This window comes from Ursus maritimus, unplaced genomic scaffold (genome assembly GCF_017311325.1).
Source record: "Ursus maritimus isolate PB19 unplaced genomic scaffold, ASM1731132v1 scaffold_26, whole genome shotgun sequence".
NCBI lineage: Eukaryota > Metazoa > Chordata > Mammalia > Carnivora > Ursidae > Ursus > Ursus maritimus.
In genome coordinates this window covers 8458918-8486650 of record NW_024425119.1, presented here as the reverse complement: position 1 = coordinate 8486650, position 27733 = coordinate 8458918, and the positions used below count along the sequence as shown (strand labels likewise).

Sequence of the window (27733 nt, the reverse complement as noted above, 5' to 3'; positions counted from 1 at the left end):
ACAATCTAGTAGGAGTATGCACCCATACACACACACACACAACCCCTATAATACAACCCAGACTATAATGGCAGAAGTACCAATAGAAGTAAATAGTAGAACGTAACAGGGAAGGCTACATGTAGCCGGGGGCAAACTAGGAAAGTCTTAAGGTAAAAGTAAGATCTGGGCAGGTCCTTAAAGACTTTTTTTTAAGACTTTAAAATTTTTAAAATATTTTTATTTATTTATTTATTTACTTATTTTAATTATTTTTTAAAAAAGATTTTATTTATTTATTTGCCAGAAAGAGAGAATGTGAGAGAGCACAGGCAGGGGAAGCAGCAGGCACAGGGAGAGGGAGACACAGGACTCAATCCCCGCACACTGGGATCATGACAGGAGCCGAAGACAGATGTTTAACGACTGAGTCACCCAGGCGCCCCTTTTAAAAAAGATTTTATTTATTTATTTTATTGGAGACAGAGAGAGAGAGAGAGAGAGAGCTTGAGCAGGGGGAGGGGCAGAGGGAGAGAGAGAATCCCAAGCAGACTCCATGCTCAGTGCAGAGTCTGACAGGGGTCTCAATCTCATGACCCTGAGATCTTGACCTGAGCCAAAACCAAGAGTTGGATGCTTAAACAACTGAGCCACCCAGACACCCCTTGGGCAGGACCTTAAAGACTTCTAGAGACAGGAGAAGCTGACATGCTGTTTAGAGTGTTTAAGTGGAACAAAATGAGGGCCAGGTGGGTGGGAGAGAGAATGCGTCAGGTATTGGGGGTGGGAAGAACAGTCAATCAGATTGTTCCATCAGGAAGCAATGTAGAAGATTGAAGCAATGTTTGCTGCTTAAACTACACATCTTAACAAATTCTCACAGTATTCTTTTACACATATGTATATGAAATAAAATTCACTTCGGTAAAATGTATTTGAACACTGTTGCCTGGGGTAAACGCTTCAGTCCGTATTAATCAACTTATTGTCCAAACAATATCTGCTCCTCCTCTTGTTTGCAGAGAAATCACTGTGAAACATTTCTTTCTTTTTTTTTCTTTTTAAAGATTTTATTTATTTATTCGACAGAGACAGCCAGTGAGAGAGGGAACACAAGCAGGGGGAGTGGGAGAGGAAGGAGCAGGCTCATAGCGGAGGAGCCTGATGTAGGGCTCGATCCCATAACGCCGGGATCACGCCCTGAGCTGAAGGCAGACGCTTAACCGCTGTGCCACCCAGGCGCACCTGGCTCCTGTCTTTTTAAAGATTATAAAGCAAATAAAACCAGTTAGAGAACTTCCAGTTGTGATCCTTAGATTTCAGATCAGGAAGAAAATTACTGAAAACATCTTGTAAACAGTGCTCCTGCTTCTGGATGACTTCTGTCCCTTCTTATAAAGTACTAGCTGTTTTGTGGTGTAATGTTGAAAATTTGGGGAGATTTATGTGGTTATCTTCTGCTTTGTTCTTCTTTTTCTTTAACATTTTGTTCATTTGAGAGATTGAGAGAGAGAGCACAAGTAGGAGAAGGGACAGGGGGTGAGGGACAAGCAGACTCCCCGCTGAGCGCGGAGCCCAACACAGGGCTGGACACGGGGCTTGATTTCAGGACCCTGAGATCATGACCTGAGCTGGAATAAAGACTCGGATGCTTAACAGACTGAACCACCCAGGTGCCCCATGTTTTGTTCCTTTTGAATATCTAATTATAAATGTCAAAGCAGAGATTAGATGCTCCAGAAAGAATGAAATTTTGAATATATATTACAAAGGCAGTCATACTAAAACCTTTTATGAGCTACTGAATAATTCTACATTTTCAGTGATGGCAATTTGTATTCACCTGGCCAAATTAAAAACTTTGGAACCAGAATCTCTAGCCTGTTTTGTCTGAGAGAATTAAAAATAAATATACAACAAAGTTTCTGCCCTTAAGAACTTTGAGGAAAGCTGAATTTAAATCCCAGCTCTGCCACTTCATTGTGTGACTGTACAGAAATTATTTAAATTCTGTGTTTTCATATCCTCACCTACAAAATGGAGATTGTGTCAGATTTTATCTATTGAACTTCAGCCCATTCCCATCCTTCCTTATTATCTCTCAATCAGAAGCCTGGGCAGCACATTTCCTAGACCTTCTCTCCAGTGGAATTCTAAGTAGGCTCTACCAGACGGGCATGCTCATGTGCTATTGGACGGTGGAAAGTAGGGGGAACTATTGCATTTGATTCTGGAACTTAGTTTGTTCACAATGATTGCAAATCTATTTTATTTTTTTATTTAATTTATGTATTAAAAAATCGCTAAACCCAGTGTGGGGCTTGAACTCACAACCAGGAGATCAAGGGCTGCATGCTCCACTGACTGAGGCAGCCAGGTACCCAGGATTGCAAATCTGTTTTACTTTATTTTATTTATTTATTTATTTTTAAATTTTATTTATTTATTTGACAGAGAGAGAGACAGCCAGCGAGAGAGGGAACAGAAGCAGGGGGAGTGGGAGAGGAACAAGCAGGCTCCCAGTGGAGAAGCCCGATGCGGGGCTCGATCCCAGAATGCCGGGATCACGCCCTGAGCCAAAGGCAGACGCTTAATGACTGAGCCACCCATGCGCCCCTATTTATTTATTTATTTTTGAGAGAGAGCGAGTGTGTGTACACGTGTAAGTGGGGGTTGGGGGGCAGGGGGAGAGGGAGAGAGAATCTTAAGCAGACTCCACACCCAGCACAGAGTCTGTCATGGATTTGATCTCACGCACTGAGATCATGACCTGAGCTGAAATCAAGTCAGCCACTTAACCGACTGAGCCACCAGGTGCCCCGTAAATCTATTTTAAAGTAAAAAGAACAAAAACTGTAAAATAAACTAAACATTAAAATTATATATATATATATATATATATAACTATATTATACACAGACACACAGACACACAGACACACACACACACACAGAAAGAGATTGATTGAAAGGGGAATCCTTTAGCTTCTGGCTCCTGTAGCAGAAGACAACTGTGGTGACTCCTGCGAAAGAGATGGGATGTGTGGCCGAGGCAGCTGCTGGCCCCTGTGGGCTCTAGCAGGATTACTGGTTCTAGCAGCAGCCGCAAGCCTGTGAATTCCTAGGTGCCTGCGAGGCAGCAGCAAGAGCCCTCAGCCTCAAAGACAAGTGCACACTTGCCCATTCTAGATGACACGCTTCTCCAATTCTAGGCAAGCAGTCTCCTGCAGTTATATTGTGTCCTCCCCTTTTATTCCTCTAGCCCTTCCAACACTTTTGCAACCAAGTGCTTATATTAAATACCCTGCTTGATGTACCTACAGTGGTTTCTATTTTTCGGGCTGGGCAATGACTGATTTAGGGGAATATTCACAGTGCCCTGTAGGATTGTTAGGAGTTAATGAATACATGCCAAGAGTGTTGGCACATAAGGACTCAATAAACGTTAGCAATTATTATGCCAAAGAATTACGTGGCTTCCAGTTTTGCCTATTATATCACAGCCATTCTCCCATCTTGAACATTGAACGAATAACTTACAGAATGTTCTTTTCCCATTGTTAAGTCATGTCCTTTCTGTCAAATCCAATCCTAACCTGTGGCCCTCAAGGAATATAGATTAGATGTACTCCCTCCTTCCTCTAGCATAACTGCCTAATTATGCACATAGTTACAGTAGAACCAGGAAGGAATACAAACTGAAGAACAAAGTCACCCAGGAAGGAAAGCAATTCAGTTGAACAGTAAGTAAATCAAAGCAAAAAACTGCTAATCCCATCAAAATGGCAAATATCTGATGCACGTACGCCCGGATCTTGAAAGAAGTCAGTCAGATTTGCCATGATGAATCATTCAGATCTGAGCGGTTTAAAGAAAATTAGATGTTTCTTCTATTGATTTATTGGTTATTATTTTTCTATTATAGTACATACATAGGATAGGCAAGGGAGGGGGATTGAAGGGGAAGGAAACTGAGTCCACGCACATTTTTTATGAACACGCTTTGGGGCTTTCATTCCGTGAAACTGAAAGCAAACAAGATGACAAGGCTTCAGTTTGTGCTTATCTAATCTGACGAGAAGCCACGGGAACGTTTTTTGGTGGGGCTGGATTCCGAACTATTGAGGAACAGATAGCTCTCGCAAGTGTAAGTCTACATAATTTCTGAGTAAATTTTGGTGGATTTTGTAGGTTAACCATTCTATTTGTGCGTTATTTAGAAAATGGTGATGGGCATTAAGGAGGGCACGTGATGTGATGAGCGCTGGGTGTTATACACAACTAATGAATCATGGAACACTACGTCAAAAACTAATGATGTACTGTATGTTGGCTAATTGAACATAATAATTAAAAAAAAAAAAAGGAAATGTCTTCTCCATGTCTTTTCTTCTTACTCTTTCCTTCCCCATTTCATTTTCACTGTAAGGCAACAGAAGGTGGTACTACTGTGTTGGGAAACCACCCAGTGTTCCCCTCCGGTAGGGAAAAAAACAAACCAAACCACTTCTCCCTCTTCTGTATATCTCCTTCATACAGCTGAGAGTTCACTTCCGACACTCCTGGTCATCACACCTGTGGGTTGTTGTTGTTTTTTTTTTCTTCCCGCATCAAACAATTCTGTGAGACTAGCTGATGTCAATTTAACTCGATTCCACACTATCTCCATGGAGATAGTGTTTCATCCCACAGATTAAGGGCCAAGTCCCAGAGGATTGTTCTTCACTTCAGGTGCTATTGGCAAGTGGTTGGTCCCCAGGTTACTCACAACTTCTGTGCCTCATGGCTACGAGCTCTTCGAGTCTCATACTTTTGGGATTTTTATGGCGTTTTCCACACAAAGGTGTGATCCATTATTAACTCCTTTTCCCATTCTTCTAGCTTCTCAAGAGAATGGGGGATGGGGCTGAAAATTTCAAGCTTCGAAGCGTGACTTTGTCTTTCCAGAACTCTCATCCAGGAGCCAGCTGGGAGCCTCCCCAGAGCTGCTCATAAGACAAAATTCACTCCTGTCTCCGAGGAGATTGCAAGAGTTTCAGGACCGCTGTGTCAGGAATCCAGTTCAAGGACCAAATATATAGAACAAATGCTCCTAATACTCTTATCACTTAGGAATTTACGAGGGTTTTAGGAGCTCTGTGTAAAGAACTGGGACATAGGTCAAGATACATACTTCTTATCATAAGTCACAATATCGTACATGGCCCTTTCAGATGAAACGTTCCTTATATATTTGCCCCATTTGCCAGCCATTGAGGGAAAAATGGTGTTAGAATGGTAACTCCATTTTAGTTACTATGTTCTCTGTTGTGTAGCTCCTGAAATACTGAAAATAAATGTGTCAATGCTTATCTTTATCTAAAAGAACATAATTCTTACTTCAAATGTAAATTAGTATCAATAATAGTAATAATTTATACACTGAGAACTTATCTACCAGACACCACGCTAAGCACTTCATTGGTTGTGTGTTATTTAGCACTCCCAACTCCCCAGTGACAAGATAGGTACTAATATTAGTATCTCATTGTCAAAAGGGACACTGAGTTGCAAAGGGGCTAATGAGTTATCCACGTTCACACCACTACGTAAATGGCAGAATTAGAACCAGACAGCTGGCCTCCGGAGCCTATCCTCTTAGACAACTTGTTCCCGCACGAAGGCTCTATTCTCTCGGTATTCGTCGTAGTTTGTGCTGCATAAAGTCACCAGGAACACTGAATTGGCAGGTACTGAACCATTGCTGCTAGGGGAGCCACAGATTTAGGTTCTGCCATTTGGTCATAGCATTTTGGTTAACTGATCGCTCTACAGTTGACTCTTGAACCACATGGGAGTGAGGAGTGCCGACCCTCCACACAGTCGCAAATTCACATACAACATTCGGTTCCCCCTGACCTTAACGCTGAACGGTCTACCGGTGACCAGAAGCCTTACCAATAATAGTTGATTAACACACATTTTGTATGTTATATGTATTATATGCTGTATTCTTACAATAAAGTGAGCTAGAGAAAAGTAAATGTTATTAAGAAAACCTAAGGATGGGGCGGCGCCTGGGGGGCTCAGTCGTTAAGCGTCTGCCTTCGGCTCAGGTCATGATCCCAGGGTCCTGGGATGGAGCCCTGCGTTGGCCTCCCTGCTCAGTGGGAAGCCTGCTTCTCTCTCTCCCACTCCCCCTGCTGGTGTTCCCTCTCTCTGTGTCTCTCTCTGTCCAATAAATAAATAAAATCTTAAAAAAAAAGAAAAAAGAAAAAGAGAACCCAAGGATTGGGTGCCTGGATGGCTCGGTTGGTTAAGTGTCTGCCTTTGGCTCAGGTCATGATGCTGGAATCCCAGGATTGAGCCCCACGTCGGGCTCCCTGCTCAGTGGGGAGCCTGCTTCTCCCTCTCCCTCTGCTGCTCCCCCTGCTCCTTCTCTCTCTCTCTCTCTCTCTCTCGCTCACTCTCTCTTTCTCAAATAAATAAAATCTTGAAAAAAAAGAAAATCATAAGGATGAGAAAATAAATTTATAGTACTGTACTGTATTTATTAAAAAAACCCAAAGCCACTATAAGTTGACCTGAGCAGTTCAAACCCATGTTGTTCAAGGGTCAACTGTATAAACTTGTTTTATATGTATTTCTGTTTAAAGATACCTTATTTAATGTACATTGTTGATTAATTAACACTGAGTTCTCTGCCAGCAGCACTATAACTGATGCCTGAATGAAATTTATCTAACACACGTATTTTCTTTATAAGGCACATCACAGACTTCTTATACTTAGGAACATAACACAGCACTTCTGCACCATGCTTCGGGGCCATTTTATTTTATTTTAATTTTTTTAAAAGATTTTATTTATTTATTTTTGGGAGAGAGAGAGATCTCATGAGGAGGGGCAGAGGGAGAAGAAGACTCCCCACTGAGCAGGGAGCCCAATGCAGGACTCGATCCCAGAACCCTGGGATCAAGACCTGAGCTGAAGGCAGACATTTAACCAACCGAGCCACCCAGGCGCCCTGCTTGGGAGCCATTTTAAACAAAATCAGCAAGAAAAAGCATAAAAATACAAAATCTTGGCACTGCATAGACTGCAAAGGGCAGTTGTTTAAAATATGAGAGGTGAGGGGCGCCTGGGTGGCTCAGTCAGTTAAGTGTCTGCCTTCGGCTCAGGTTATGATCAAATAAAAATAAAATCTTAAAAAAATAAAATACGAGAGGTGAAACAAGAAGGTACAACACTACCTTGTCCAATCTCAGCTATATATGTGCGTTTCCAGTGAGTCAAATTTTCTGCCACTCCGTGTGTCCAAGAATGACTGTGGAAAGTTTGGGGAATATTGATCTTGACATTACAAATAAATTTAAGCAAATAGGCAAATTCACAAATACAGAATTTACGAATAACGAGGATCTACTAGAATTGCTAAAAGTCTTGCGTCTTCTGCGCATTAACTGGATGGAGATGTTGGAGGGAGAGGAAAAATTACTGAGGCAGGGGCGCCGGGGTAGCTCAGTTGGTTAAGCATCTGACTCTTGATTTCAGCTCAGGTCGTGATCTCAGGGTTGTGAGATCAAGCTCTGCGTCCGGCTCACGCTGAGCATGGAGCCTGCTTAAGATTCTCTTTCTCCCTCTCCCTCTGCCCCTCCCTCCCCCGTCTCTCTCCTTTAAAAAAAAAAAAAAAGAAAGAAAGAAAGAATTATGGTGGCAGAGTTGCATGCTGGTGAAGGACCTGATCTTGGAGACGTTTAGATCCATGTTTGCCAGTCGTTAACAGTAGAGAAGTTAGTTAATCACACTGTGTCAGTTTCCTCACCTGTAAAACAAGCACGATAATAACAGTGCCTATCTGTTGTGAGGATTAATGATACAATGCACGTAAGCATGTAGAATAGTAGTCAGTATTCAATAATTGTTAGTCATTACTATAATTCAGCCATACACACAGTATTATTAAGAATACATGCAAACATTTAAATATAAATTATAGGCAGCTATTGTGTTGGTATCAGAAATGTAAGGTGTTCTTTTCCTGACATTTAAATATTAAATGAGCAAATCAATAGATTTTCCCATATCTCAGCATATTTTTGATGAAAGTGGGGATAATACTACTAACCAGCCAACACTGTTGTGAGAAATAAATGAGATAGTGCATGTGAAAGCATTTTGTAATTTAAAAAAAAATTATTTATTTTAGAAAGAGAGAGAGCATGTGAGCAGGGGGAGTGGTAGAGGGAGAGGAAGAGAATCCTTAAGTAGACTCCGAAATGAGAGAGGAGCCCAATCCAGGGCTCCATCCCACGACCTTGAGATCATGACAGGCACTGAAATAAAGATTTGTATGCTTAATCAACTGGCCCACCCAGGTACCCTGCATTTTGTAATTTTAAAGGTGCTATATATCATTTAATACCACTATTGTTGTTATACGGAACGTTTATTGTTGAAATCAGTAACTAACAACTTAGCTGCTTCACATATCACCTTTTAAATGTGTTGTGAGGTATATAATACATTTGGAAGAGTCTGTAATGAATATGTACATTTTAAATAACAACAAAATGACTACCTTGAGTTTATCATTCAATTTTTTTCATCCAGTTTTAAAAGTAGAATGCCACCAGTATTACTCTGTGCCCACCCTAATCTTCCTCCTCTCCCCTCACCCCCAATATCCACAACTGGGCATTTTGTGTTTATCATTTCCCTTCATTTTGAAAATGGCTTTGCCCCCTAAATGCATTTCCCAAAATCATACAATTTCAGATTTGTTCATTTTTGAATATTGCCCAAATGGACGATCTTGTTACTTCTTTTGTTAACTTACTTTTCCCCCCAATCAACATTCTGTTTTTGTGATCTATCCCTTTTGCTGCACATAGTGAGTAGTTCATTCATGTTCACTGATTACACTATCCTCTTATACGAATATACCCCAGTTGATTTGTTCTAACGATGGACACTTATTTCCAATGTCTTGCTGTCATAAATGGTAAATGATGTTGCGATAATGTTCTTGTGCATTTTTCCTAATAATGTCCAGCCCCTGGTTGTATGTTTGCACCCAGTGAACATATGCAGGAGTTGTTCACTCCAGTGGAGAACTCCTGGTACGACCACATTCAACTTTACTAGAAACAGCCAAATTCCCACCAGTTCCATTGCCCCACATCCTGGCCAACATTGGATATGGACCAATTTTTAAAATTTTTGACTATCTGTGTCATGAGAAATGTCTTCCAAAACCCTTCACTACTTAAGGAGATTAGCCTGGAAATCAACTATTTCCTTAGAAAATCATCTACAGACTCTAGTAACTATAGTAGGGATTAGAAATGGCTTCTGTTGGATTTACATTTGGTGGTGCAGTATGAGATGACAGAGTTGGGAGGAAAATCAGACATATTTAGCTGCCACGTCTGATCCTTTTCCTAATTACATCCCACATCTGCCACATGCCTCATGGCCTTGAGATGAAGTGGAGGTTCTCAAAGGATGAGTTATTGCTGCAGACTTCCCTGGGACCAAATCATTATCCATGTTCTGTAGCTGTTAAGGCTTGAACACCTAGGGAGAAACAGATATTTTTCTTAAGTCAGAAAATAGGATCCTAAGTCAGGAGTTCTCATTTGGAACTTCAAGTGAGCATCTTCAAGTGAGACGTATCCTTTGTTTTTCAGGGTTGTAGGACCCGGTAGAGTTTTCTCCACAAATGCTAAGGTGGCTTTGATCTTAAATTCTGTAAATAATTGCTTGGTTTCCCCCCCTGTAGGCCTCTAGATCACCATCATTTTAACTGTAGATATTGATTGAACACACCCTGTGTCAGGCATGATATAGAGTAAATCAATTCGACAAAGTTAGAATTCATGACCTCTCAGATTTAGATTGTCAAATTCACAAATCGGGCCAGTTTAACCTGACCCCATAGCTGCAGGACCACACTGGGAAGCAAGGAGGAGGAAGAGGTAGATTTAGGTCAATGACTGACTTTATTTACTATTTAACTAAAATGTCATGAAATCATTGTAAAACCAGTACGGTGTTTCTAACTTTAAAAAGTGTTCATTTTTGAATTATACAACTAATATGTGCTCATTGCAAAGATCAAATACAGACATTAAAAAAATTTTTTTAATTCAATTAATTAAATGCAGACATGCTTAAAGCAAAAGCGAAAATTCTTTTTCTACTTCTCCTTTTCCCAAGTGCATTTCCCAAGAGGTGATTGCTATTAAATGTATCCTTTCCAAAATTTTTCTATGTATATGTAAGTATATGTGGAGTATGCGAGTGTGTGTGTGAGCATTGCGATACTCACTTTATTTTTTTCAATGTTTTTTATTATATTATGTTACTCACTTTAAATTATGTATATATAACTCTGCAGCTCGCTTACATAACTCGGTAATTTACCAAGTCATTTTTTCATTACTTACTCTAAAATTTTTACCTCTTGGGCTCCCATTCTTTATTTTATTGTGATGACATATTTAAAACAGGCAAGTAAGTGTATATAAAATAGAATTAGCATCAGCTTTATCAAGTTGTGACTAATCAGTTTTGTTAAGGTTTTAATATTATGCTATATTTACTTCAGATACTTTTAAAAGATATATACTCCTTCTCCAAATCTTTTATCTCTCTCTCTCTTTCACCAGAGATAACCACGTTCCCCCCTAATTGCTTTTATACTTTTATTACATATGTATGACTTCAAAAGCAATACGTAGTTTTATTTTCATGTATTGAAATTTTATATGCATTTACTGTTACAAGTTCATTATTACAAGAGTAGCATAAAGAAGGGTATAAAATGAAAAAGAGTTTCCCTTTCTTTACCCTTTCCACTTACCAGAAATAACAGTCCCTGTTAAGTATCTTGGCTATAGTTCCATAATTATTTTATGCCTATGAAGTCTAGATTGATTTTATTTATTTATTTATTTATTTATTTATTTATTTATTTATTTATTTATTTTAAAGTAAGTTCTAGATCCAACATGGAGCTTGAACCCATGATCTCAAGATCAAGAGTTGCATGCTCTACTGACTGAAATAGCCAGGCACCCTCATATTTATTTTTTTATGGAAATGACCTAATATTATATTTTTTTTGTACCTTGCAGTTTTTCACTCATTAATGTAACTTTTCATATCTGAGCATATAGAGCAATCTCAATGTTTAATAGGTACATAGTACTTCATTGATAGCTGTACCATAGTTTATTTATTTATAGAATGGATCAATTCCAGATTGATGGACATTTAGATTATTTCCATTTTCTAATTACAAAAATTCTGCAGTAAATATCCCAATATTTTTTGCACTTGTGAAGTTATTTTTATGGTTTATATTATGTGAAAAAAATTGATGTGTGTTCAAAACTACACAAGCATACTATTTCTGTACCAGTATCTTGGGTGCTTCTTTATTAAATAGTGTGGTGTGGTGAAGAGAATGTTAATTTGTAAATCATGAGACATGAGCTTCCAATCCTGACTTCACCAATTGTGTCTTTGGACAAACGATTTAATAAGTCTGGGATTCAAGTCTGTCATATGTAAATTGCAAGATTTCAACCACAAGGTCACTAGGTCCATTCTAAGTAAGGAAGATTAATAAACTATGATTGAAATACAATTTTTATCATTGCATTTGTAGCAACCCTAGGACTTAGAACAATTATACTTTAACAAGTACGATTTCATGATAGATAACAGTACCCTGAGCAAAGGTAAATCAGAATTGAAAACCCTGTGATAAACAGCTTTTTGTATGTGCACAAAGAATAAAGAACTAAAAAATATGTTACTGGCAGAAAAAAAATCAAGAAAACTTGACTTTTATTTTCATTTTAAAAATATATCTAAAAGTAGTTAAAATATGAGATGCATGAGGGACCCGTCATTTCTAACAGAAGTGATTGTGTTGAACTCTGTCAAATCACATACACTTGGAAAATCACACATAGGAGAAAATTAGCTTGATTTCTGGGACAGTTAATCTAGTCTTTGGTCCAGAACTTTTGAATTGTGTAGCTGCTACCCCCTACTGGTGCACAGAGGTGAATTCCAGCCAAGACATTTAGCATTTTTTTGACTGGGAAAGAACAAATTATCCCAGTACAGATGGACAGAAACGATCATTCATTTAACAGAATAAAAGAGTATGGTGTTCTTACTACATTCTAAAAACTGTAATGGATACTGGGTAAACACAAACATGTTTCTTGCCTTTGTACCTATTAACAGTTGAACGCAATGTGATAAGAATTAAAACCTAATTATAAATAATGCTGTGAGAGCATAGAGCGGGGTTTAGGGAAGTTGAGAAAAACTTCCCAGATAAATTGATATTTAACTTACATCTGAAGGCATTTTACCAAGGAATGAATGGGAAGGACATTTCAGTCTGTGCAAATATGTTCAACACGAACAAAGATGGTGTGTTTGGAAAATTACAGCGATGTGATTAAGTTAGAGAAAACGTTGGGAGTGAGAGAAAGATGGCGTGAGAAAAGTGGCTTTACGTGACCCTGAAAAGAAAGGTTGGGGCAAGATTATGAAGAATCATCTAGCTAAGAAAATTAAAATTTATTGTACAGACAGTGGAGAGTTTGTAAGATGACTCTTTCAAAATTCAGAGTACAATGTACATAATAATCTTAGTATATGAAATTCTTACTCTTTCTTCATTCTTTATAGTTCAGAATCTGTTTCTGGGTTTGCCTCTCTCTCTCTTTTCCCTTTGTTCATTTGTTTTGTTTCTTAAATTCCACATATGAGTGAAATTTACCCACGGTAAAAACACATTTTTTATTTGAACCCAATGCACATATATATATACTTGAAACAAAGTTTTCCCAAAATGATAACCCTATTAAATTTGATGGCAGTTTGTCATTTTTATTGTATTCTGTTCTGTTCTATTTTATTTTATTTTATTTATTTATTTTTAAAGATTTTATTTATTTATTTGACAGAGAGAGAGACAGACAGCGAGAGAGGGAACACAAGCAGGGGAAGTGGGAGACGAAGAAGCAGGCTCCCAGTGGAGGAGCCTGATGTGGGGCTCGATCCCAGGACTCTGGGATCACGCCCTGAACCGAAGGCAGACACTTAACGACTGAGCCACCCAGGCGCCCCTGTTCTGTTCTATTTTATGTTATTGTTCTCAATCCACAAAACTGATTTCAGCACCTAGTAGAACATCTTGACCCACTGGTCACTATTTTACAGGTTAAAGAAAAAGTAATGAAGACTATGAAGAACACGGACAATTCTGGAATCAGAAGTAGTTGAGGACTACTGAAATTTTAAGTGAAAGTTTATTGGCTTTCTTTTTGGTTTTTATCATGGATCTTTTCCTATGGCCTTAATAACAAGGTATATTTTAAAATACTTCTTATGTTATATATACATTTTTAAAGATTTTATGTATTTATTTATTTGAGAGAGAAAGTGTGAGGTGGGGGAGGAAGCACAAGCAGGGGGGAGGGGTACAGGGAGAAGCAGACTCCCTGCTGAGCAGGGTGCCCAATGCAGGACTGGATCCCAGGATCCTAGGATCATGACCTCAGCCGAAAGACACTTAAGCAACTGAGCCACCCAGGCATTCCACGTTATAGATACTCGGTTGGTTAAGAGTCTGACTCTTGACTTCTGCTCAGGTCATGATTTCAGGTGGTGAGCTGGAGCCAGGTGTCTGGCTCCCTTCTCAGGGTGGAGTTTGCTTGAGGTTCTCTCTCCCTCTGCCCCTCCCCTTGTGTGCTCAGGCTCACTCTCTTCCCCCTTACTCTCTCAAAATAAGTAAAATCTTAAAAAAAAAATAATGTCTCTAAAATACCTGTTAGTGGTTTTACTAAATTAAAAGTTATATACAACATTTTGATCAATTCTGAGAAATTTCCCTTCAAAATGTTATATCAATGTACATTCTGAGTACCAGTGTATGAGAGTAGCCAATTTCCCACATCCTTGCCAGGGATATATATCGTTAAGTCTTTTTGAATTTTAAGAATATCACTTTGCCAGGTAGACTATTATTAAAGAGGTTTTCAACCTGTCAGTATAATGAAGGGGCGCAGACCACTGCTATTGTATTCCGACAGACTTCAGTTCCTAACTTGGTTTTGACATCTATCCCTGCTAATTAAATTGGTTCAAAGTGATAGTGTTATGGCAAGTTTACATGTGAAGTGTACAAACATATTTATGGAAAGAGTTCAGTAGGATTTATCATTACAATAGGATTTGGAGCAAACTGGGCATTAAATAATGCTCATTAGTCTTTGCGAAATTTATCAGTAATCGAGTTGGTCCCATTTAAGAGTTTAAGATGTTCACATTTTCCAAAAAGATAACCAGAATGCACACTGAAAGTGCGGCAAACTTTCAACAGGTGCTGTTCTGTAAAATCCGAGATTAAAAGGTGCTATTAGGCAACTAGTCAGGCTGGCATTTTTAACATTTAGACGCTGGAGGATTAAAATCCACCGTGCCTACGACTGGATCGTATATTTACTGTAGGTACTTGGTTCGAGATTACCAACAGGCAGATACTCCTTTTCTGCTGGGAAACTATGGTTAAAAAGTGGTTTTTATGAGAGACTATGAACTATGAGAAACAAACTGAGGGCTTCAGAGGGGAGGGGGGTGGGGGAATGGGATAGACCGGTGATGGGTAGTAAGGAGGGCACGTATTGCATGGTGCACTGGGTGTTATACACAACTAATGAATCATCGAGCCTTACATCGCAAACCGGGGATGTACTGTATGGTGACTAACATAATATAATAAAAAATCATTTAAAAAAAAGCGTTTTTTGTCAGAAAAAAATTCTCCAGGTTTCAAGTCGGTTTTCCTCTCTAAGCGCTGCGGGTACCTGCCAGCAGCAAGATGGCGCTTTCCCCAATCACCTTTCGGGAATGGAGATTTCCATAACGCGGGTCACTCTCTGGAAAGGCCGTTTTGCCATTACCCAAGATGGCGAACTGCGCAGCTTCACGGTTTCCAGGTTTCAATATGGCTTCCCCAACCCGAATCTCCGGAGGTTAACCTCAGAAACCAAACTAAAATCGCGCGGAAGAAGCGTAAACGGAAGTTGTGCTCAGCCCAACTTCCCACCCCCGCGCGTTCGCGCCGGTCCCTACGTCCCGCCCCCGGTGGCGCGGAGTGCAGAGCCAAGATGGCGGCGGAGTTGGAGTACGAGTCTGTTCTGTGTGTGAAGCCAGACGTTAGCGTCTACCGGATTCCTCCCCGGGCCTCTAACCGCGGTTACAGGTACTAACCCCGAGGCACTGCAGTACACGCATACCGGGTCGGGGATGACAGTTTCCTCCTCGGGTAGCACGCTGCGAGTCCCTTGCCACTGCCACCTCTGGGTTGTCACCTTGCTAGCCTCCCCACCTGCGTTGTTAACCGCCCTGCCCTCCTGTTCTTTCCTCGCTGTGGAATGCCATCCTGGTTATCCGCCGCTTAAAAAAAAAAAAAAAAAAAACCCACCAAAAAACCCACTACCGTCTGCGTCCTCCCACCCCTCCTCCCTTGGGCCCCTCTGGGTTACCCATCTGCTCCCCATCATCCACATCCAGTTGTGCCTGCTCCGTTGCCAGTCACCTTTAGTTCGTTTTTTTCCTGCGTCCTTCAGTTTGTGAACCTTGTCGAAATCCCCTCCCGTCCACCCTCTCATACACATTTCCAGTACCCCGTGCGCTTTTGTGGGTGGTCGTTGTATTGGCCATTCTGTAGGTGATACAGTTTATCTTCTGTGCTGTTGTCAGTCTTGCTACCAAATATCATCCACCATTTGGCTTTCTTTTCAGTTCTTTTGCTAATGGGTAAAGCTTATGATTATAGGTTTTCCAGTGGTTGTCCATTGTTTCTTTTCAGTACATTTTCTTGATAATTACATAGTATTTTCAATCCCCCCCTTAACCTCTCCCATAGCTTTTTCTCTCCAGAGTTAATGCAGCATTTTCTCTGTAGGGCTAACTAATCACCTTGTAATCCAATAAGGGTGAGGTTCTGAGGATGCTGTAAGAAGTCATGAAGTCAGGTAGTGGAAAGGGTTAACATGTTAACTGGGTTACATGTTAAGAAAATATGAGTATTACCCCTGACAACAGCTATATGATTTGGGACCAATCTCTTAACCTTTCCAAGTCTTAGTTTTCTCATCTGTGAAATAGGAAAAAAGAAGTTAATGATAGTAAAACCTGCTCTAGTTATGTACCTCACAGAAGTTTTTGCAGGATTAAATGAAATAATATAATAAATGTGAAAGAATTTAGGAAACAGTAAAGCAGCATGTAAATATGTAAGATCCTGTTCTTAGTGTTGTTCTCTGACCCACATCACCATCAAGATTTTCCTCTTGGCACTTATTATTACTTTGGCTGTTGTCCTCCTTCTGTGTCCATTATTTTGCCTCCTTACTGGAGGTTCATTCATCATGAATCAGTATCTTTATGCTTGCTGACCTGTGTATTAGACCCTGTAGGTTGTACTTTTTGGCAAAGAGGTAGTCCTAACTCCAGTCTTTCAGTCAGACTCCAAGTTGACTGTGAATACGAATACACATGCCTTTTGATGGTAGTTACAGGTAAGTAAGATGTGTGACTCAGCTGAGACATCACCTTCCTTGCAAAGCCCCCCTTGACCCTTCCAGAACGGCTTTGGTATGTTCTGTGTGTGTTTCCATAACACCTATGCTTATCTCAATCATAGTGAGTGAGTGCTCTGCCTTCTGTATTGTTATTGATTGCTTGATCTGTTTCTCTAGACTAGTTATGAACAACTTGCGGTCTTTTCTAATTTTATAGTACCAGGGTCTAGTACAGTGTCTGGCATATAGTGGGCACTCTGTAAGCATGGAAGAAATTAGTAGATTACACTTAATCACATAAGTTAGCATTGCTTGAACTATTAAATAAGGTGAAATAGCGCATGATTTCCAGCTTTAGTAGTTAAGACTTCCTAAAGGATATGATACACCATAAAGTGGGGTTCTCTTCTTTTTCTTCTGCTTTAGGGTTTTTTTAAAAGACCTTCCTTCGCTCACCCATCTGCATTCTCTGCCGTCTCTTCCTAGTTTATCTATAGCCTTTTATCCTTATGTCTGTTAACAGCACTGAGCCATCAAAAGTTTCCCAGTTTTCCTCTTTTTCTTATCTATGTTTTCCATGCTTATTGACGTTTCTTATCCCCCAAAAGGCATTTTATCATTAGCCACTCTTACTATAGTGAATGAAGAGAGCTACACTAAGTTTGCATCGAGATTCCCATTTATTTGCTTTTGGCAAGACACTTAACTCTTTTTTTTTTCTTTAAAGATTTTATTTATTTGAGAGAATGAGAGAGCACACAAGCAGGGGAAGCAGCAGAGGGAGAAGGAGAAGCAGACTCCCCACTGAGCGGGGAGCCCGACTCAGGGCTAGATCCCAGGACCCTGGGATCATGACCCGAGCCAAAGGCAGACACTTAACCAACTGGGCCAACCCAGGCACCCTGACACTTAACTCTTTTGAACTGTGGTTTCCTCATTTGTAAAAATGGATATAATACTACTTACCTTGCAATATCCTCTCACTTAGTTTTCATAAGAATGGGTGTAATGCTTGTCATGTAATAGATGCTTGATAAATATTACTTTTATGTCTTTTTGTCTGCCTGATCTTCTTATTTACAGAATCCATTTTACATTATGAACGTGACTACTTCTTTAGGCTGCCATTTAAAGAAAAACTGGGCTTTTTAGGAAGCAGGGGGAATACTAGGTTTGAGTGACTAATAAGATTAGAGAGAATGAATGACTTTGATTCACCTAGTGTGAGCTGTTGCTTCTCAGGCTTTCACTGACAATTTAGGTCGATAAGAAAGTTATAAATGATTAAGACATACTTTTCCAACCTATAAAACTGTTTTTATATTCATCACTGCCCTCCTCCTCAGCTAAATCAATAGTAAACTTAATAGTCTGTTTTAATGTAGTTAGAAGAATGCTGGACTTTGAAATTAGGCATTATTACTTACTGTGTTACTGTTCTTCACTTAGAGATGATAGGCTTTTCGTGCCTATTCCATATGGTGGCTGTAAGGATTTCTTACTGAGGTAAATGAAGATTTGTGAAGTCAGTTCGGAAGACCAGCAAAACCAGGAGTTCCTCAGGCCAGGTTTGGGAGTGGGAAAGGAACTAAGGCTCAGGGCTGAGGGAAACTGCTGCTGGGAATGTCCATTCACTTACTGAGAATGTGTTAAATATTGGCCACTAGACACGCAAGGAACGTGTCCCAGGAAACACATCTAGTAAGTTTGTCCCTATTATATTCAGTACACTATGTTTAGCTCATGGGGGCATGATAGAAGTAATGACTCATTTAAAACAAATTAAAATACAGGGCCCTTTTAGAGCGTTGTAGTCTGTATCAGATTCAAGTACTTGAGCGTCTTGAGGCAGGGTATCAAGAGAGGAGGACATGACAAAGATTTGTCTTAGAAATCCTGTTCAAAACCTGTGCTAATTTTCGTTTTCTCCTTTCCACCTTTTGCTTACCATTTTGTTAAACTTATTTTTATTTAGATATACCTTATTGTTACCTTTCTAACTTGCAAGTATTCGTCTTCAGGTTTCTAAGGGATGGAGTTTTGTTTTGTTTTTACAATTTTATTTTATTTTATTTATTTTACTTTATTATTTTTTTAAGACTTTATTTATTTATTTGACAGAGAGACAGCCAGCGAGAGAAGGAACACAAGTAGGGGGAGTGGGAGAGGAGGAGGCAGGCCCGATGCGGGCTCGATCCCAGATCCCAGGACGCTGGGATCACGCCCTGAGCCAAAGGCAGACGCTTAACGACTGAGCCACCCAGGCGCCCCATACAATTTTATTTTTAAGTAATCTCTGCACCCAAGGTGGGCCTTGAACTCACAACCCTGAAATCGAGAGTCACATGCTCTACTGAATGAGCCAGCCAGGTGTCCCAGGATGAGTTATTAATAACTTTTACTTTGCCCTCTCTTTTCCACACGCTGACAAAACAAAATCACAAATGCATTGCTTTGTAAAATTGGTCATATTTAAATAATGTCTTAGATTTCATTCAAATTCATTTATCATACAGATTGTAGGTATTCAGTATTTTGTAATGTTTCCATGGACGTTGGTATTTCTAGCCCACATGTCTTTCCTAAACTCCAGACTCATATTCAAATGCCTTCTCTGTATCTTTGCGTGAAAATCTGTTTGACATCTCAAACTCTGCATATTCAAAACTGAATTCCTGATCTTTCTTCCCAGACATGCTCTACCTCTAGCCTTTCTAGCTCAGTTATTGGCAGCTCCTTTGCTCAGGCTAAAATCTTCAGTCATCCTTGACTTCTCTCTTTCCTTCTACCTCATATTAAATCCATTAGAAAGTCCTGCTTGTTTACTTTAAATATATCCAGAATCTAGCCACTTCATCAGCTGCTCTCTCTTCCTAGTCACCATCATGACTCCTAGATTACTGTGCTAGTCTCTTAACTAATTCCCATGCTTCAGCACTTACATCCCTACCTTGCTTCTGCACACAACAGACAGTAATCCTTTTACAATAAAAAGAAGATTGGGCTACCGGGAGGCTCAGTAGGTTAAGCATCCAGCTCTTGATTTTGGCTCAGGTCGTGATCATCTCAGGGTCGTGGGATCAAGCCCTGTGTCTGGCTCCACACTCAGCAGGGGGTCTCTGCTTGAGATTCTCTCCCTCCCTCTCTTTCTCTCTCAAATAAATAAATAAGTCTTTAAGAAAATAACTACTCTCTTAAAACAAAATAAAAGGAAGATCATGTTTCACCTCTGCTTAAAACCTGTAATGGCTTCTCCTTCACTCAGAGTCAAAGCCAAAGTTGTTACAAGGCCTATAAAATTTGGCCCTCTGTTATCTCTCCCACTTCATCTCTAAATTTATTTTATTCTCACTGCAGTGGCTTCCTTTTTTTGAGGGCAAACGTTCCAGACGGACTCCCACCTCAGCACCTTTGCACTAATTGTTCTAATCCTGGAATAGCCCCCTTCTTCCAATATCTGCATGAATAACTTTCTTGCTTCCTTTACATTTTTGCTCACATTTCACCAAGTTAATAAGGTCTCCGCAGCCATCTTCTTGAACGCTGCAACCTGTTTACTCTCCCACTACCCTTCCAATTTCCCTTTTCTGCCTCTGCATTTTCTTTTTACTTTAGCACTTATCTTCTGAGATACTAATTATTTTGCTTATTTTTTATGTTTATTTTTATTATCTGTTTTCTATTATAATGTAAACCTCATAAGGGTAGGAGTCTTTGTTTTGTTCATTCACTGCTGTATCCCAAGCACTAGAACAGTGCCTGTGACTTAATACACGCTCTGTAAATATTGGTTGAATTCAATGAAAGATGATGAGAATTTAGGGATTTGGGAAGGCTTCTCTTACCCAGTATAATTCATTTAGTAGAGTTGTTACCTGATCAGTAAAATACTATTATATAAATTATTATCTACGGTATGGAAATAGTATCATGGTAATTTTTAAAAATTGCCTATATTGTTACTTCACATGTTTTTATTGATGTTTATTGTATAATCCTTACATAGTAAGGATTTGTTTGCTTTGGGCTATATGTAATAATGAGGCATCTATGTAGAGGGGATCATGAGTTATTCTTATTGATTATTTAATTAGGTAGAAAGAATAAGCAACCCATGGGGCACCTGGGTGGCTTAGTCATTAAGTGTGTGCCTTCAGCTCAGGGCGTGATCCTGGGGTCCTGGGATCGAGCCCCGCATCAGGCTCCTCTGCCTGGAGCCTGCTTCTTCCTCTTCCACTCCCCCTGCTGTGTTCCCTCTCTTGCTGGCTGTCTCTCTGTCAAATAAATAAATTAATTAAATATTTGAAAAAAAGAAAAAGAAAGAAAAGAAAGAATAAGCAACCCAGGACAGCGAAACAGAAATACGGCAAGTGATTCTGTGTAGTTTTTAGTAATTAAAGACATGGACCTGAGACTTCCTATTTTCCTATCCTAGGGCATCTGACTGGAAATTAGACCAGCCCGATTGGACTGGTCGCCTCCGAATCACTTCAAAAGGGAAGATCGCTTATATCAAACTTGAGGATAAAGTTTCAGGTAGTCTGTTCTGGTGACTCTCTAACATATTACTAGTATAAGTTTCATGCATTTTTTAAGTACATTTAAGTTGGGGACTGGAGTGGAAATACTTGTTAACTGGAGTTTTAGATTTTTGCTTTCTTTGCTCAAAGAAGTCTTTTTCTTACCTGTCAGGGGAGCTCTTTGCTCAGGCACCAGTAGAACAATATCCTGGTATTGCTGTGGAGACAGTAACAGATTCCAGCCGCTACTTTGTAATCCGGATCCAGGATGGTACTGGTAAGGAATCTGGGATTTTGAATGGGATGAGATTAGGAAAATAGGTAATGCACTTCAATGAAACTGTGTCCTCATTGCATTTATCTTACTCCAGTTTACTAAATTTTTCCTGTCCTTTCTCCGTAGTTAACTATAGTTGCTAAAGGACAAGGATTAACATGTTATTTGTAATAGACGTGAACACAAGTTCAAGACATCATGATTAATAGGTAGACATAAATAAAATGTCTAGCTAACCAAAGAATTAACACATATTGCCCATTCATTCATTGTTTGTGGTAGGTTTTGGTGGGACTGTCTTAAATCATCTGTGTCTAGGGCAGTCATTCTCCATCTTTTCTCCATAGTCTGTATCAGAGTTGTTAAACTTTTTCTGTTCGGAGATAGTAAATATTTTAGATTTTTGTTCTCTATTGTAGCTACTTAATTCTGCTGATGTAGTATGAAAGCAGCCATAGATAAGATGTAAACAAATTGGTGTATCTGTGTTACAGTAAAATGTTACTTACAAAGACAAGGGATGGTAGCATTTGGCCCTTGGGTTCTGTGTGTAGACCCCTGGACTGTGAGAAAATGTTTCACATTCACAGCCTTGATCTAGTTAAGGTAACTGTTAGTTTTCACTGGGTGGAATTGTCCCTAAGGGACACTTCTTATTCTGAGTATTCCTGTCTCTTTCGCAGGGCGTAGTGCTTTCATTGGCATTGGCTTCACAGATCGGGGTGATGCCTTTGACTTTAATGTCTCCTTGCAAGATCACTTCAAGTGAGTGAAACTGTGTTAAACGGTTTTGGAAGTGCTCCTTTTCAGTTGAATGGGCACAATCTCTTTTACATCCTGGTTTCTGTATTTGATAAACTAGTTCATTATGAATTTGAATCTTCCCATTTGCTGTTTCCTTACCTTATCTTTGTATCCGCTCTGTCCTTTCCTTATAGCTTGGAATATGTTTTTGGCGCCTTGTACAGTATTTTGAGATGTTTTTGCTTATGTCTGTGGGGAATTGGCACTTGCTTTTAAGTGGCTGAGGGAGGCATACAATAATAGCAGGACTGTATGGGAGATAAGTGGGGAGTTGTGTGCCCGTTTTGTTACTTTGTGTAGCTGACCTATTTTATGCCTGTTTCAACATTTCTTCGGCCCACCTGCCTGGTTTTGGCACAGCTGTGGTGCACAGCACCGTGCGTACTGTCAGCGTCCTACTTCAAGGCAGGCATAGGCATAACTCTGCTTTTCTGCCTCACTCCGAAATTATGGAAGTCCACTCAGTTGGCACACATATGCAGCCTGGAAGGACTGAGGAATTAACATCCCTCAGGGGCAGCCCTCAACCATGGAGGATGGGAATTGGCAGCTAAATGGCCTCCTTTGGAGGGACAAGTTAAATACGTATTCCTCAGTGCTGTTGAACCCTGTTACCCTCTTTTGTGGCTTTTCTTCCTTTCCTTCCTCATTCTTCATGTTCCTCACTCTACTTTCTGGAATCTGTTCCACATAAGTTAGTTACATTCATGTTTGTGTGTCAGACTCTGCTTTCAGTTAATCCCAGATTAAGATAATTTACTCTTTTACCGAAGGTGGGTAAAGCAGGAATCTGAGATTTCCAAAGAATCTCAAGACATGAACAATCGTCCCAAGTTGGATCTGGGCTTCAAGGAAGGACAGACCATCAAGTTGAGTATTGGGGTAAGTATGGTTTCTTTCTCCCACTCCCTATATTTCTATAATAAGCTTGTGACTTTTTCTTTATCTTCTCTGTTTTCTCTTTGTAGAACATTACAACTAAGAAAGGAGGTGCTTCTAAGCCCAAGACTACAGGGACTGGGGGCCTAAGCTTGCTCCCACCCCCACCTGGAGGCAAAGTCACTATTCCCCCACCGTCCTCCGTTGCCATCAGCAATCATGTCACTCCACCACCCATTCCAAAATCTAACCATGGAGGTAGTGATGCTGGTAAATCTATTACTTTTAACTTTGAGAAATCATCATATTTTAGGTTTTAATTGGGTAGCACCTGCTTGCCAAGGAGTGTGTTGATGTTTTTGCTATTAAATGGCACTTGGTACTGACAAGGGGATGCTGGCAGCCTCTAGTAAGGAATTAAAGCTTTTCTAGTGAACTGAGAGTCATGGTATTTGGTAGGTTCTTTGTCAGAAAATGAGTAGATATTAAAAACTGTTTTCTTCATTGTACCTTGGTTAGATGCTAGTAGGTCTGACAGTCAGATGGAATAAGATTTTGGTCAAAGCTCTGCTATTTTATATATGAATATATTTGGTAACATTACTTACAGTTTTTTGGCTCAATAGCCTTTTTTTTTTTTTTTTTAAGATTTTATTTAAGGGGTGCCTGGGTGGCTCAGTTAGTTAAGCGTCTGCTTTTGGCTCAGGTCATGATCCCGGGGTCCTGGGATTGAGCCCCACATTGAGGTCTCTGCTCGGTGGGGAGTCTGCTTCTCCCTCTCCCTCTGCCTCCCACTCCCTCTACTTGGTGCTCGCTCGCTCGCTTTCTGTCAAATAAATAAATAAAATCTTAAAAAAAAAAAAGATTTCATTTAAAAGAGAGAGCAAGCAGGCATGGGGGGAGGGGCAGAGGGAGAGAGAGAAGCAGACTCTCTGCTGAGCAGGGAGCCTGATGTGGAGCTCAATCCCAGGACCCTGGGATCATGACCTGAGCTGAAGGCAGGCGCTTAACCAACTAAGCCACTCAGGCACCCCTGTCTCAATATCTTATCTGTAAAACGGAGACTTAAAATTACCCCAAGATTGTAAAGGAGAAATGATGTGACACCACCTAGCACAGTCCCTGGAACATTGTAGCCATTCAGTAAATGTTATTTTTTAATCTTTTTTGTTTCTTCACAAAGGCAGTTGGGAGAAAATTAGACAGCATCTGGGTTTGTGAATACATTTTCACTCTTCTGTACTATCTGATGGGAAAAAGAATAGATAGAGTTATTTCCATTTCAAGAATGAGAACATTAGAACTTGGAAAGGAGTTTTCCGAAGATTAGGGAAGCAGGTATTAGAATCTCTAGTTTAACTTGCTGTATTATGGGGATGCAGAGCATTCATATCATTGATTGCTAAGAGTAAACTTTCTCTTTCTGGAATTTTGAGGTAAAAGGTTATAACCTACTTTTTTTTTCATAAGTGTCTCCAGAAGGCACTGGGGATAATGTCTAAGATTTACGTTAATTTTTTTGAATTGAGTTTTTTAAGGTAATTGTAGATTCACATGTAGTTGTAAAAAATAACACAACGAAATCCTGTGTACCCTTTACTCAGTTCCCCTAAATGGTAACATTTGCAAAATCAAAGTCAAATATCACCGGGAAATTGACATCCATACCTTCTACTGATCTTATTTAGATTTCCCCAGATTTATGTGTTCTCATTTGTGTGAATGTTTTTAGTTCTTTGCACTTTTATCACGTGTAGGTTCCTGGATCCATCACCATGGTCAGGATACAGAACAGCTCCATCAGTACAAGGATCGCGTATAACCACACCTACCTCCTGCATCCTGCCCCATACCCCCCCCCCCCCCCCACTAACCCTAGGCAATCACTAATCTCCATCTCTATTTTGTCGCTTCATGAATGTTATGTAAATGGAATCATAGAGTACGTAACTTTTAAGGATTGGCTTTTTCCACTCAGCATACTTCCCTTGAGATTCATCCAAGTTGTGTGTATCGGTAGTTTTTCTTTATTGCTGGGTGTGGATGTACCACAGTGTGTTTAACCGTCACCCCTGGAAAGACGTCTGGGGTCGTTTCCAGTTTTTGGCTGTTACAAATAAAGCTGGAGTGAACATTTGTGTATAGATTTTTGTGGGAGCATAAGTTTTTATTTCTGAGATTTTTGTTATGTTTCCCTTTTCTGTTCTCTTTACTGTGCATTCAGATATCCTTTTAGATTTGGATTCTCCTGCTCCCGTCACGACACCAGCACCCGCTCCGGTTTCTGCAAGCAATGACTTGTGGGGAGACTTCAGTACTGCATCCAGGTATGAGCCTAGTGAGACCACCATACTCTCAGTCAAGGTACAGAGGATATCTTACAGTCAAATGAAATCTTGACCTGGGAGAGCAGAGCATTTGCAGGTCATAGAGAGTCTTAGGCAGGAATTCTAGGTAAGGAAGTAGAGGAGTGCTGGGGATGGTGGGGTAAGAAAGCTGTAGGATGAAGTTTGAGTGGGATATTTCAGGCCTTGATAAGCAGAATTTCCGTGAGGTACAGTTTTAGAAATTCTGGGCAGTAATTTCTTGGAAGCTATTATGTGAAGAATGGAGTAGCTATCCTAATTCCTTTGGCTTTCTCTCTGTTCTCCTGTCTTGCAGCTCTGTTCCAAACCAGGCACCACAGCCATCCAACTGGGTCCAGTTCTGAATAGCACTGGCAGGACATTAAGGACAGACTTGAAGAAAAAATGACCTTGAGGGCACCAATCTGTGAGGGAAGCTAGGAACCCCTTCTCTCCCCAGAACCAAAATTACTGGACAATCTTTTTCATAGCTTCTCCATTGCATTCAAGCTGGTTTATGTCACTCCCCTATGTTGTTACTTGCTGTACAGCCAAGAAAGTATCTCTTATCTCCTGTTCATTATTAAAGCAGGGGAATAATGGCTCTACCATACTTGTGGCTGACTATGCAGGGCTCAGGAGGCCAGGTCTCTTTGCAGGGGAAATGAACTCTACCATCTGTAAAATTTTTCTCCGTCTTTTCAACTCTTGAACTTATTTCTGAATCATCTCATGACCCTGTGTGCCCTATTTAGCAATTTCAGGGGAAACAGAAACCTTGAAATTTCCTTTTCCATTAACCTAAGACCCTAAAAATGGACTGACTGACCTCAGTGTTTACAAATTCAGAGTTTTGAGACGGATAGGTATGAAGAAAGACCTGTTTCCGGGGTCTGTGTTACATATCCTCCTTCAGGCTTATCCTGTCCAGTGAACATGCAGTGCCAGGTGTAGCTCCGTCACCCTCTCATGTGTTTACATGTTTCTTCCTGTGCTCAGAGGGTTTTGTTGGTGGCACTTTCCCTGTTCTTTTGTTTGCTGAATGGTACAACATCTTTGACCAGTGGGTGTCTCTTGGATGAAGGAGGTTCAAGGGGCCGTGTTTCCCAAGTTATGTTGTAGAGAAGCGTTTACTTTCTTGCAGCTCCATCTAGTTGCTGCATTTGAAGTGTGGCATTACTTTGTATTTGCCCCATTATTTGACCTGAAGTTGAAGGGTTTAGAGTTTTTAACCGGATATGTAGAGCAGAGGGGTTGAAAGCATGTAACTCTCTTTCAGTACCCGTATTGCCTTGCTGCCTGGGTATCTGGCCCCTTTCCATAAACATTTATTTTTCAGTCCATCTAGCTCTTCAGTACAAAGCTGCTATTACCTACATCGTCATCTGTGAAGGAAGTCGGAGAGTCCACGGCGCTAGCTGGGGTAGGTTTGCCCGAGTGATGGCCTTGATAAACCGTCACCCGGTGTATCTCAGAAGCAAGTTGCTCTCCCACCACTTTCCCTTCCCTCTACCCCACCATTCCTTTTACGATGCTGTGAAGAGAGTTCCCTTTCTTAGATGAACGGGCACTATCTATTTTGTGTGTTAATGGGCAGTTTTGAGGATGAAATGGGAGGATATCATTTCTTCCCTTAGCACTTCTTTGGACGTGTACACTCTGGCTGAAGGGAGTCTTATATTTAGTTTCAAAATATATTCTCTCTCCTGCATTTCCTTCCTGACTCTTTTTTAACTTTGGGTCCATTTTTTTTTCATTGCCTCCTGTTCCAGGCAGCTCTTTTCTTACAGAGCCATGGCAGGACCTTTTAAAATTCCAATAGAAAACACTAAATGGAAAGTTCTGTAGAATCACTAGTGACTAACTACTGGGAACCTATTTTCTCAATCTTCCTCCATGTTGTGTTCTTTGTATTCTCAAGATGATAATATATTATGTATTTGAATTGCTGAAAAATTGAAATTTAAAATATATGTATATAAAGCATATGCTGTATTGGTGCAATAATGGTAATTAAAAATGTGGAAAAAGGTAGTGTGTCCTTTATCTTTTAATTTGCCTATTTCAGTGCCTTTTTAATTTAACTGACCCAATATAAATGGGCCAGTAGGTAATAAACAGACATTTTACATCTACTACTCTTTGTAATAGAAAGAAATAGGGCCTTTAAGTTCAGGTTAGACTTCTGCCCTCATGGTTCTAAACCCACAGAGCAATCCTTACAGAGATCAGATATGAATTATTTATTTGCTGGTATAGTCCATTTCATTTGCTTCAGATTGTCTTCATGACCTAGGCCACCTCTCACATCCCAGAACTATAAGCAGCA

The 27733-nt window shown here is 40.1% G+C and overlaps 1 protein-coding gene across 4 annotated transcripts; it reads left to right on the top strand.

Moving 5' to 3' along the window:
• Positions 1-15097: 15097 nt before the first annotated feature.
• Positions 15098-27435, top strand: NECAP1 (NECAP endocytosis associated 1). 4 transcript variants are annotated; one of them, XM_008683494.2, is made up of 8 exons: positions 15098-15255; positions 21015-21115; positions 21272-21376; positions 22060-22141; positions 22954-23062; positions 23149-23317; positions 25284-25386; positions 25721-27435. In XM_008683494.2, exons 1-8 carry the CDS (start codon positions 15161-15163, stop codon positions 25767-25769), a joined length of 813 nt encoding a protein of 270 aa, XP_008681716.1. In that variant the 5' UTR covers positions 15098-15160; the 3' UTR covers positions 25770-27435. The 4 variants fall into 4 exon arrangements, with proteins under 4 accessions (XP_008681716.1, XP_008681715.1, XP_008681718.1 ...); XM_008683493.2 differs by having other exon boundaries at positions 23149-23329; XM_008683496.2 differs by lacking the exons at positions 25284-25386; positions 25721-27435 and adding an exon at positions 24817-25192.
• Positions 27436-27733: the final 298 nt, after the last annotated feature.